We start from the raw sequence: 13,030 nt of genomic DNA on the forward strand, positions 1-13,030 counted from the left end.
TTTTTTGCCACACATCAGCTGCACTGTGGCACCTGAGGTATTGTTGTCAAACTTCTTGTGACATTGCAATCCACAGTTCAGTCAGTATCTTAACAAAAATTTGGATTAAATACGTATAACTGTAAAAGATGTTGGTTTAAGAACTCACATATTGGCAGGTACCAGTTACTAGCATTAATATCTCATTATTAACGTGAAATAACTTTCTTAGCTTATTGGCTCTACTGAAGAGTGCAGGACCAAATAGCCAAATTCTCCATTAAGGCAAATGTTAGGAAATACTTAAAGAACCAAGTTTTCATTTATAACATTTATTTATTCCTTCACTTGAATTATTTATGTGGCACTTTACCTTGGGGTCCTATCTTCATGGCTTCTTGCCCACCGGTAAGTTTCTGCATAGCCTGTATACTCACTGTACTGCTCAGTACCTGGAACAAATGATTTTCCATATTACATACCAAATACATGCATATTTTTTCACTTGGCAAATCTTTCATAGGAATCACTGCTTCTCCGAATGAACACGCAGCTCTCAGCAGCAATGGAAAACAAAGATTCATATCTGCACCAAGAATACAAGATCTTCTTGTAACCAGTAGAAGCTTCTTTTCCACAGATGATGTGTAGGATCCACCACAGAACATGACAAACGCAGATCTACGTATGCGTCCAGTGTAACAAGAAGATTGTTTTTAACTTTGCCGCTCAAGTTCAATAGCTTCTCAATAAACTGCCTGCCATCTTTAAAGTTTTACTAGCTAATGTCTGGTTAACAAAGACTGTAAGCTTTTGTGCCACCAGTATTTTTCCTCTCTTTTGTCTTTTTTTGTGGCTACTACTTGTAAGCACGGTGCTAATATACTCACTGAAAAGGTGGCAACCCTACTTCATCACAGTGTAGCAAACATCTGGGCTGACAGTTTAGGAAACACCAGAAGAAAAATATATTCAAAAGTGTATGTGTACATTTATACTCTAACGAAATTAAAATCCATAAAGCCAAAGAAAACCCTGATGGTCAGAAACCAAGCAGGTGTCCAACACGCCAGCGTTACCCAGTTTGTTGCCCTACAGCCTCTCGAGGACAACCTCACATAAGGATAGGTACGACTGCTTAGCTTCCTAGTCTCACTGCCCAATAAATCACCTCTTTCCCTTGTTACTGTTTTGTTTTGCATTTGTTCAGCACGATTTTTCACTCTGAGGGTAACGGAGCACTGGAACAGGCTGCCTAGGGAGGTTGAGTCTCCTTCTCTGGGGATATTCAAGACCTGCCTGGACAAGGTCCTATGCAGCCTGCTGTAGGTGACCCTGCTTCGGCAGGGGGGTTGGACTAGATGACCCACAGAGGTCCCTTCCAACCCCGAACATTCTGTGATTCTGTGATTCCTACACTATGGTTCGTGACAGGAATTCTCAGGTATCACAGCAATTCATGGCAGGGAATGGACCAAGGCCACTGCTCTCAGCTGCAGCGGTCAGTACCAAGAAGCTACTTCTGTAAAAGCTCAAGGACCCACAAAACCATGGTCTGGAACACACTCAGCTGCTCTGTGGAGAAGTCCAGCAGGGTATCCTGGCAAGCATTAACGGCTGTGAGAAAACGGCTCATTAAGACCTCCAGTGCTTTTAGCTATTCTGCTCTGCTATGCCAACTCCTTTTCCAAGGTTTATCCCAAGACCAAGCAGGAGAGCACTGCAACTGAGAGTTAGGATCATAACCTTTCTAAAAGGCTGCCTTTCACCTCAGTTCACTGAGCTTCAGGGCCTTGCTTCAGAACCTGGGGATGCACAAATGCTTCAAAGAAATACTCCTAAAGCAACACCACAGCAAAATCACAATTTTTACCCCTGTTTTGAGCTCACAACAGCTGAATTTCAAAGTAGGGGACTGAAAAGAATAGATTGTTTGGAAAATTTCAGCTCATCAGGTACCGTTTGGCACAAGTTATAAACAATAAGAGTAAGAAGAGAACTGTTAAGCAACTCTTTAATTACAAACAGCGACACCAGCTATGCCTGTAAATGTAACAGAAAAATAGCTTTTAGAAAGACGTGCAAGACAACACAAAATAGCACAAAACATCCGGTTACTAAGACGAAAGCAATGCCTAACTATTGCACAGATAGGTGATACTCTGAGAAAGGAAATGTTTACATTTAATCTCAAAGTATTATTTTTATTTAGAGACTGAAAAGTTGAACAATCAGGAACATAAAACCATTCACTTTTACCCTTATCTGACAAGGGAATTTGAATGCTTGCTTTCAGTAGTCTGAAGCACGGGAAACACAAGGTGTTAAAAACTGTTTAAAATGATGCATATACTTCAAGACATTTTCCCCAAATTCATTTTAACTGAAAAGAGACTTATCGGCACTTCTTTAACTCTTCTGCCCCACTCTCTGCTGATCACTTATTTAGATTTGTCTAGGTGTTTAACTGTACTGAGGGCACACAAATTCCACTCAAGGCTATTTTGAAAAGTTGCTACGCAAAATGAGTGGGACGGTAAAAAATTCCTCACCAAGAATTCTCTTCCTGTTATGAAATTAAAGTCCCCCAAATTGCAATGGCAGAATATGCCTGTATATTCACACACACATCCATGCCCTCACACAAAGGAGCAGCTTAAACATTCAGAAGTCAGCCTTCGAATCAAATTGTAGGCTACCAACCTTCAGTGAGATTTTTCCTGACAGAGGTAAAATTCAGGTTTACTGATATGCTTGGAAAAAGTGTCTGAGCAAACAGTAAGAAAAGACAGACAAGAGAAGAATGTGACTTTTCTGAGAGCTCTCTTTAGGGAACAATCTAGCAAAACTTCCAACTCTGAAGAGGAAGCATTTCCTTTGGTGTCTAGCACGTGGAAAGAAAAGACCAAGTTATCAAGATATTGTAACAGGATAGATTAAATGACAAAGTATTGAGCTGACTTTTTCAAGGTTCATTGTTTTCATTAATTTTTATGGAAGTGCAGTGTCTGATGATGAAAGCAACAGGAAACAAACAAACAAGCAAATACACACATATAAAAAAAAAAAAAAATAAAAACAAATAACAGAGAAACTCAAAGAAATCACACAAACTCTAAACTCATGTCCCAGAAACCCAGAGTTAATGGAAATCAATTGGTTTTCGTAAGTGAAGCTCTGGAAATTTGCAGACAGAAACGGTTATTCAACTGGCAGCACTTTTGCCTGTGAACTACTGGGACACAAACTGCTGTTGCTGGGAGAACACAAGCAGTACGGGATAAACTGGATATGCTAATGTTTCCGGTGAATCTTTTTTTGCCCCCATTAAAAAAAAATAAAGGGGTAAAAAAAGCCAAGCCACAAATACAGCACAATAGCACAGTTCCATCAGGGCTTTAAAAGCAAGCTGCAAAACCTAAAAAAGCCTACCTAAAGTCAAAAGAAAGTATATACAAGTAAAATTCAAAAATACTTTCTTTGTGCATTAGTTATAGTTTTGGACTGTAACTAATAGTTATAGCATCAGACAAACAGTGACATTGCCAAGTGTTAGTGCTTATGGGACCTCACCCATCTAGAAAGAGTTGCAATTATTACTAAAAATAGACCTTTCTCAGACTCCATAGTCTAGCTTTTTATTTGCATATGATCTGTATGGCGTTATAAAGATCCCAGCGACTGAGAAAAATCCCACCATACTGTCCCTCTAGTATTTCTTACGAGCTAGAATTTATACCTTTGAAGAAGCAGTACCACTAGCACTGAATAAAAAGGAGTATATGTGAAAAATGCAAGAGTATAGTTTTGTAGTCACCAACATAAATGCACATTTACTGCCAAGAGTGAAGGGAAGGTCCTTCTCCCCCTTTCAGTCAGTTCTTCTGATCCTTATCTTATGCTACCATTAACCTTCTGGCTCTCCAGACAGTGGCATGATCAGCCTGCTAAATCTGACTGAAAAACAATTTTTCCCCTCTGAGTAAATTTTCAGCTGAACCAATTATCTGATCTCATTTACTGCACGGGTAACGTGCTTACAGGCCTCTGAAAATGCACTGCTAAGATGGAGTCAGGACTGGCCGTTGTTCCATCTGTAGATTTAAAGTAAATATGGAATACAGCTTCTTCATCTGCTCTTAACGCTGCCCGAGTGAACTCTGAAAGGGCAAAAAAGAAGGAAAAATAAAAGAAAAAAAACCTGAATAAAACCCACTGCGACTTAATCACAGCTCTACCAGAAATGCAGCTGTGGGAATCTTCGGCACTGCTGCTGACATTTCTGTAGGTGGATGTCTGCGTTGAAGAACCTGACTGCTTGCACGACCAGTTCCATATTCATTACAGCCGTGATCTTAACCAGATACTGTGCAATCACAACAAATTTAATTTCTCTCCAATTTCTCAGACTCTTCTGCAAATTTAAGCTACATAGTTATACCCATTAGGCCGCTGAGTCAAGATGCATCACAAAGAATGTAATTTATCAAAAGGATTGTGACAAGCAGTGGAGACCTGGCTACGAACCAAGGTGGAAGAGCTCCAGGGATGAAATGAAAATGATGGCCAGTTCCATTAGAGAAGAATGCCATATCACAAATACTAATTGCAAAGTACTCAAGAAAACTAGAAAAATATTGCTGCAGTGAAAAAACATCCCCACCTTTATTTATTCATGCCAAATCACTATTTTTTGCAGGGGAATGGACGAATGTCTTTCAAAACGTTCACTGAGAGTTCTCCCCCAATCAGGTATTACAGAGACTGCTGTTTTTAGCCTCCCAGAAAAGCCTCACCCAGAGGGCAGTACTTCAGTATGTTAACCTTGTTATAGCATCATATCCAAAACACATAACCAATCAGCAATGGCCAAGAATTTTGACTCATTTTTTAAAAAGGTAATCACAAAAGCAAATAGATCAAAAAGTTTTCACAGAAAAAGCATTAATTTTGGCAGGGTGGAAAAGCAACAACAAAACACTTCTTAAAACTATTACCAAGTACAAGACTGTAAAAAAAAAAAAAAAAAAAAGATGCTCTGGCCAGTACAATCAATAGCTCAGGACCAAGTAAGATTCCCAAGATCTAAGCTCAAGTTTCTACCATGGATGCACGCGAGAGAAAGCAGTGCTTTGGAAGGATTTTTCCGAGAAATGTGTTCCAATACACATACAAATTCCTGACTGTTGAGGCAGCTCAGGTAACTAAATCCAATATTTTTACTATAGCAGAATGAATAAATCTAAAATATACACAATCTATTATAATATTTGCCCAGATGATCTCTTCGATCAAATTTAGTTTTTTATAGTTGTTCTTTAGAGTAAGTAAAAAAATATTATAGCATCAATTTCTTTTTCAGTCACAAAAAATGCTCACTGCGTTCCCATGTACAGAACAGACACCAGACAGCATGGCCTGGGCCTCTCCAGTTCTTTGTAGTGACAGTCAGCATTTTGATGCTGACCGTTCTACGACAGAGGTGGAAACAAAAGGAAAACCACTTTCAGCAAAGCACTAGGCAGACAATGCATCTCCATCCACAGCCCCTCAGCAACAGACCGGGGAAGCATTTAGCCTTTGATGTTGTAATTACGAACCCATAAATTAACTTACAAGTAACACAAACACACGTTCATAACTTATAAAATCAAAATCCTAAACAGACATTTCCTGACCCTTTTTAATGGACGCTCGTTTTCTCCTCTTGCACTTTCTCCCCTTTTTGGTAGCCAGAAGGCAGTTCCTCTCTGAGGAGTTTTCAATTCAACTGATCACACCAAATGTTACAAATTCTAGACAAGAACATAACTCCCCCCTGCTTTAACATAACAGAAGTATTACCTGCTAATAGCTGCTTTTATCTATATTGTTCAACAGTATTCTCTAGCTAGGCCTAAATACACTGAGTCTGCAAACGTATTTATATAGGATAAAGAGAGTTCTGTCTGCTTTTCTTTGTTTGTTTGCTTCACAAAACATCTATTGGAACAGCAGCCCTATCAGTCTTAAGAGGTGGGGTAAAGGAGAAAGTTCTCCGTCAAATGAACATTGACATTTTTTTCTTTTTTTTTATCCCTAGAGCATTAAAACATTCTAAACTCCAATTTGAAATATATTTTCTATACATAAAACCAGAATAAGATGTGAAACATCTTCTGCAAAGACTAACCTGTGATGATAAGACATTCATTGTGATCCAAGACTTCAGTGATGAGCCTCGACACAATCAGTTCTGGGTTGATTAAAAACCGAATTTCTTCCTGTACTAGTCCTGCTCCGGTCACACCACCTCCAACAAAACGGTTCGCAAAATCAACCTAACAAAAATATATTCAGGAGGATTACGAGGTAAGCAAACAGCATAAAATCCTTTCATTTACTGAGGTAAAGTCCTGCACAAATTTCAGTAATTCTGTGGAAATCTGCTGCTATCACTTGAAAATACAAGCAGCAGGACAGAGCCTGATTAACAGCATGCATTTCTCTTTTCTTCCTTTCTACTTCTCAGACAACTTCAAACAAGACAAGTGAGATATTACACAGCAAAATAAAGTTTTGCATCTCAAATGCTTCGAGTCCAAGTTTTGTGGGTTTTCTCTGAAGAGCACATATCTAAGAATAAAACACATTTCAGGAAGTGTGAAAGATGAAAACAGCAAGTTACAGTATTCTTTCTGCATTTTATGGACATTGAAGAATTATTAAGTTGTCCTTTAATAAGTATTCGGCCCCAGCTGTCCACACTGAAGCATTTTTAGATTAGCACTGCCCCTGTACCAGTTGTTCTGCACCTAAAAGAATCACTTATGAATTCTCCTTGAAATGCACTTGACAAGGCAAATAATTTTGATCATTAAGGTTACTGCTTGAAACAGAGAGGCTCTGGACTCTTCTTTCCTGCAATAATACATACTTTGCAAATTACATCTTTATCCAGACAACAGTTTTTAAAGGATTTGGTTTATTCATTAAAGTGATTACTATTTATGCAAAGTAACTGCTCATATAAATTTATAATTTTAAAAAGTCACTTCACCTTTCAAATACTATTAGCTTCTTACTAATTCTTGTTTACATAGCTGATAAGAGGACATTTACAGGAGGGGAACAAAAGCAGCTGGAATGACATGAACATCTATGCACATCACAAACTGATTCAGGAGTCAGAGTCAGGTCTAAAGCACACCAAGAGCTGGCCACTACAACAGCAAGCGTTCCTCAAGTCTGTCCTGGAAATACCAATGCGCTTCAGTTTAAGATTTGCTGAACTTGACTATTATACAAAAAAGTAACATGCAAACTACCCAAAAGTTCAAACACCACCACCACCACCACCCCTTATCCTGGTCCCTTATCCTGGACCTCGCCTGAGACACATCATGTGTGGGCCCGTGTCCAGCCCTGTCCTCTGCTGATGCTCACTTGCTGACCGGGCCTCTAGGATTGACCTTGGTGACCTGACTCATCACCTTGCCTTTGTCTGCTGGCCACCAGCCTGTCAGCAGACACTGTTATTGTCATCAACCCCGCTCTGCTTGTCCCAGCCAGCGACCCTGCCCACTGAGGCCGGGGTCGCTGCAGACTCCTGCGTTCTCTTGCCTTGGTCATCCTGCTCCCTCCTGAAGTGAGTGCTCTTCATCCCAGCACAGATGTTTTGTTTGCTAAGACTTGAAATAGCCAGGAGGAAAAATACCACATCCTAGGCAATACTCACTTCTACAGAGTGCAACAGAAGCAGTACATGTCATAAGACATTTTAAAGTTTGAGCAAAAAGCATCATAGAAAAACATCCTCCTAGTCTCCCTCCTCCTCTTCCTTTGCAGCACTTGGGCCTGGCTACAGAAGTTGTAATTTTTTTTTTTTTATTTTTTTTTTTTGTAAATGAACTTTAGAAGGCAGATTTTAAGAAAAACAAAACCCAAACAACTACTCTGAAAACTCAAATGTGTCCCTTGATATAGACATGGACAGGACATCCTCCTCATGAATTTCTTTTGCTGACTGGCTCCCAGATCGAAACAGTGGTGCTGGCAGCGGCAAGAAAGTCTCCTGAACCACTGACCTGGTCGCTGTCTGGGGCACAAGAATAATTTTTTTAAAAATAAACTGAAACCCTTGACAACTCATCAAGATCACAGCCTGAAACTTTTGTCTTGTCAATCTTTGATCCTGGTTTGAACCAAAAGACCTGAAGCTGTCCAGGGCTTGTGATTTTCTGTCAGCTCTTTTTGTACCAGGTACGTGTGCAAACCTAGATGAGCTGGGGAATGCTGACAGTACGAAGACTGCCCATGGAATTAATTTTGATGTTTCTTTCGTGGTGCATAACATCTTGTCATTTAAGTCAACTGAGGATAAACAAATAACTTCCTTAAGCTGGCAGACCACAGAAGTATGACAAAAACATGACATAAAGCCACATTTATTGTTCTATGTGCTTACCTGTAGCATACCTTGTCCATTGCTTTCAATGGTGCCTTCATAGGTGACGTGCAATCTAGACAGTTTTTTCTGAGATCTATCATTGAGGAAACATATTGTACAGAAGGGATGATTACAGAATCTCTACACAAAGACAGCCATTCTAAAAGAAAACCGATCCAAACCCAAATTTCTTACACATCTTAAACATAAGGTGGTTTAAAAAAAAAAACCCTGATAGATTAAAGAAAATGCATGTGCCTTTCAGAAATAATTGGTAAAGGTTTAACATAGTCAATTGTCCGGTTTCTCCACTTCTTTCACCACAAAGATCCAAATTTGAAGTTCCGCATTTTTCACACAAGTTTGTCCTACGTTAACTTGCTAACCAGCAAAAAAGCTGCAACACTTGCATTTTCATGCTGGTTATCAACCATACTTCATTATATTTCCTGTCATTTCTGAAATCAAATCATCTCTCTTTTCACCACTCAAATAATAGCACCAAAGATGGTTTAAAAACTCACTTAAGACTTGTTGGCTTCACAGGCAAACACACACACTGGAAAACTCAGGGCACTCAAACTACTCATGGCAGTTCACCCACTTCCCTCCGTGCTTCTCTCCACAACAATCCACACCAAACATTGCTTTCTGTAGTACTTGCAGGCCTGAATCAATTCCATATGAACGGGATCTGGTTATTATCGATTGAAGAAATTTCTTAACAGGATGTCTGACTTACCTTTCCCAGTCTGGAAACTCCTGGAGACACTGCCTTGTAAACGTCACCAGTCCCGTAGGTTCTACAGGCAAACCAACCCCAGAGGAAAATGTATTAACTGCTGGAGCTTTAGTCCTTGGACTGTTTTAAGTGGTAAGCTTTTAAAATTGCAAACAAATATCATTCTTTGTAGAAACACAAAAGCTTAACTTTCCTCAAGAGCAGCTTTGAATCTTCCCCTGACAGCCCACGCTCAAATTGAAAGCAAGTAAACATGAAGACCAAAATACTCACTTCTTTTCTCCCTTTGGAGTTTTAGTATTTTTCTTTTTCCAGATCTCTTAAGTGATTTTCACTTAAACTGTAAACACTACTAGAAAGACTCAATAGTTGAATAGTTAAACATGCTGCCACTTAGAAGAAAAGAAATAGTGAACCCTTAGAGGTGACTGCTGTTCAGTGTCAACAGGCCATGCGCAGAGTAATCACCCTATGGATGGATGAAGCAGAAGCTCGTGCTTCCAAGAAAGTCCTACTATGTCAATAAAGATGCAGTGTGAGTGGATTGCAAACCAAGCCGTCCTCAGCCCTGCCAGGGCGCCAGTGAAATTCACTGCATTTCAACTGAGAAGACGACTCCTGCCCTCATGAGAAAAAGAGGAGCCCTTGCTCATTGCAGGAAGGATACATTATCATCTTTTTTCCTTATTTTACTCAAAAAAGTTCAGTTTTGCAACAGAAAGAAAATATTAACCTTTTATTAGGTGATGTCATCCTAATAAAAACTTCATTTGAGACTCACTTCTTTGCCCCAGTAAGTCTACTGCACTGGCTTATGAAAAACATTCAAAACAACATGTAAAGTACAAACACGGCCTTCCAAAAGCCGTAAATAAACCTGTTTTTCTGCAAAATTATAGGAGCTTAGGGAAAAAGGGTTGCTTGATATTAAAAAAAAGTGCACAGCTTTCAGTAATCAAGTGATTTTCCACAAGGGAACTCTGGTATCAGCAGTGATATTTTACAAATTAAGCATTCACCTTTTGAGCACAAAGTCTTCAGCTGATACAGTCTCCACTGTGTTATTTTACACGGAATTCAATTACCATTTACAATAAAAAGAGTTGCAAAATTGCGATAGGAATTTATAGAGCTAAGTAACTACAGTCTTACTAATTCTTTGGACAAAAAAGAACAAGAAATGGGGTCTTTTAAAGGTACAATAGGAATTTTTAATTCAAGAAAAGAGCACTCCAGAATCTCATTATGTATTATCTAAAGTTATAACATTAAGAAATCTAATACGGTAGTTTGATAAAGCATGGCCCCAACAGATTTCATATGCACAGGGGGTCAGGACAACTGCATAAATTTAGGATTTGGTTTGCATGAAAACATTATTACTCGCGTATAAAAAAAAAACCCTAGTGTACTACAGCTCTCCTCAGTCCCAGACACAGATCACAATTTACTTTTTACCTCAGATTTAGTTCTGTTGCCATTGCTCAAAGCTTGATAGCTGTAACAGGCTGTAGCTGCATTTAATTCATGGTGAATTAATATGATGAACTGAAAATGGACTGAACCAAATAAAGGGATTTTTATATTCAATAGCTTAAAGCTGGCTGTCTTTTAAAACAAATCCTTCTGAGAGAATACAAAGCTAATAGTGAAATACTGACACGTGAAGAAAAAGTTCTTTAAAAAAATACTATAATAAGGATACTGCTGCAGATATGATGTATTGTACTGCAGTAAAATCTCTTCTCCCCCAAAATACAATTTATAAGCTTTGATACACTTCTCACAAAAATAAATATATTTTTGAAAGCTTATGCAGATGTTCAAATTCATGGTAACAACAGAAGCTCTGACTACACACACTAAGGAAAATATCACACTTCTGAAAGAGCTGGGGATATCATGTCTTGCTGTCACTTGTTTTATTTGAGCTGGGCAAACTGAACAACAGCTTTGCTTTGGAAGAATAGAAGAGGAAAACCTGAAATATCAACACAAGTAGGGAAATAATCCCTCAGAACTCCAAACATTATAGTCAAAGGACTAAATGTGCATACTGTAGGAAATCTGAAGCTTGCTTCAGAATCTTTAAGCCTGTGATTTTAATGACTACAGACGGCGCTAAGTTCCTGCTACGTTCTCACTCTGATGCAGTGCAGCGAGTAGTTGCATATATTACAAATATTATACAGACGTATATTTATATAGACACATTTACATACACACACTTTTTATATATATAGAGGGTGAAAATATATGTCTATGTATTTTACATATCCCTCCACATATATACATCTCAGAAAAAAGAAAACAGAACAAGCTCTGTGCAAAAAACTTAATTGTGTGCATCTTCTATATGAGAAGTGACATTAATATGAATATCATTGTACTTCGCAAGCTGGCTTTTGTTATACTCTTCCACCAATGCTGCATAGCCATTTCTGAATGTAATGGGATTTAATTTTTCATGTATCTGCTTTGTAGCTCAAAAAAAGAATAAAGGATATACTTTTTTCTGTGACTCTCCTAAAATAGCAGAAAAGGGTCTTAAGTTTCTCAGGCTTCCTTGGTGACCGCCCTTCAAACAATCTGAAAAACAAGAAATAAAAGCAATTAATTAGATTGCAGGGATACAGTACGTAGTAATTAGGCTACTTACTAACTGTGATTTGACTTAACTATTATGCACATATTTCAATTAGCCTTGCATTTAAATACTACACTGTGGAAAGAACTTTAGACAGCCCCTCTGTAACATAGTCTTTAGGATTAACAAGTTTGTTCACTTGCTCAGTTTCTGATGAAGTTGCTAAGTGAATTACTATCTCACTCATACTGATTTTGTAGTATCAAAAGATATAATTTCAGTATGAACATCCAGGAAAGCTACTAGTTTTATTTGCAACAGACTGGCTTGGATTAAAATAAGTGATGGAGGGGTGAAAACACGTATGTTCGGGTATTCCAAGATCCACATGTCTCACCCTACTTTCAGCTCAGTGAGCTGCAGAGAAGGATTAATGCAATCATATTGCTTCTTTCAAGAGTTGCACTGCACCATCAGCATTTCTAAAGAAAAAAAACGTACCCCCAACAGAAACGGCTTCATCCACTGGGCAACTACTGGCATTCTAACATTCATTTGTAAAAACCTAAGCATTAAAAAAGCAGCATCCTATTTTTAGCCATTAAGTGAATGTATTCTTTTAAGGTTAGCTGAAATACTTTTACTGCATCATCTGTCTTCCAGCAACTTGAACACGCACTACTTAATTTCACTTCCAACAAAGTGACAAGGCATTGTTATTGGCAACACATAATGGAATTTATCTGGAAGGAAGAATAGCAGCGACTTCAGAAATAATATCCTTTCAGTGGGAAGTTCACTAAGAGATGTCTGTTGCAGTGAAAGCCCTGAGGATGTAAGATTCCCTCCCAATAAACAGTCTAAGTGAAGGAATGACACAACATTATTCATTTGTTTCCATGTACTGGAATGACAATCTGCCTTTAAAACCAGAATGCTGTCAGATGAATGTAGCTTTTAGCAGTGATGTGAACTAGATTTTTTCAGTAGTTGAAAATTCTTATGAAGTATACATGCTGAAGAGATCAATTTTATCCAAAAGCTATACTAAGTCACAGAAACTAATTTTAAAAAGGTGAAAAAGGTTTTATGAAAACTTCTTATTCTTTGAACAACCAGTCATGACTTTAAGGAGGCAAACTTCAGACTTACATGGTCTATTATAAAATAGGCCAATGTGCAAGTCCTGCCAAGGGGTTTATAAAAGAAAGAGCTGATACGTGTGTGTGTAGGTCTTGCCTAAATACATTAATTGTCTCTGATCTTTTATCTGGAAGTCTCATTCAGCATGAAT

At 38.4% G+C, this 13,030-nt stretch overlaps 1 protein-coding gene and 1 long non-coding RNA gene across 4 annotated transcripts in view; one reads left to right on the forward strand and one right to left on the reverse strand.

Moving 5' to 3' along the window:
• The window catches only part of LOC142361615 (uncharacterized), a 35,997-nt gene extending 29,472 nt beyond the window's left edge, over nt 1-6,525 (forward strand). The window contains exons 4-5 of one of the 2 annotated variants that reach the window (XR_012764251.1): nt 6,062-6,330; nt 6,491-6,525. This is a non-coding gene — a long non-coding RNA (uncharacterized LOC142361615). Of the gene's footprint in view, nt 1-502; nt 1,136-6,061; nt 6,331-6,490 lie in introns of those variants that run through there. The other variant, XR_012764250.1, reaches the window with a different exon arrangement.
• Nucleotides 1-13,030, reverse strand: part of PARG (poly(ADP-ribose) glycohydrolase) — a 72,664-nt gene that overhangs the window by 14,379 nt on the left and 45,255 nt on the right. For both annotated transcript variants that reach the window (XM_075422994.1, XM_075422995.1), the window contains exons 10-14: nt 11,659-11,738; nt 9,150-9,210; nt 8,426-8,501; nt 6,152-6,299; nt 353-431 (exon numbers count right to left, since the gene is read on the reverse strand). In XM_075422994.1, coding sequence (XP_075279109.1) covers nt 353-431; nt 6,152-6,299; nt 8,426-8,501; nt 9,150-9,210; nt 11,659-11,738 — 444 coding nt within the window. The remainder of the gene's footprint in view (nt 1-352; nt 432-6,151; nt 6,300-8,425; nt 8,502-9,149; nt 9,211-11,658; nt 11,739-13,030) is intronic.

Source organism: Opisthocomus hoazin, chromosome 6 (assembly GCF_030867145.1).
Source record: "Opisthocomus hoazin isolate bOpiHoa1 chromosome 6, bOpiHoa1.hap1, whole genome shotgun sequence".
Taxonomy (NCBI): Eukaryota; Metazoa; Chordata; class Aves; order Opisthocomiformes; family Opisthocomidae; genus Opisthocomus; species Opisthocomus hoazin.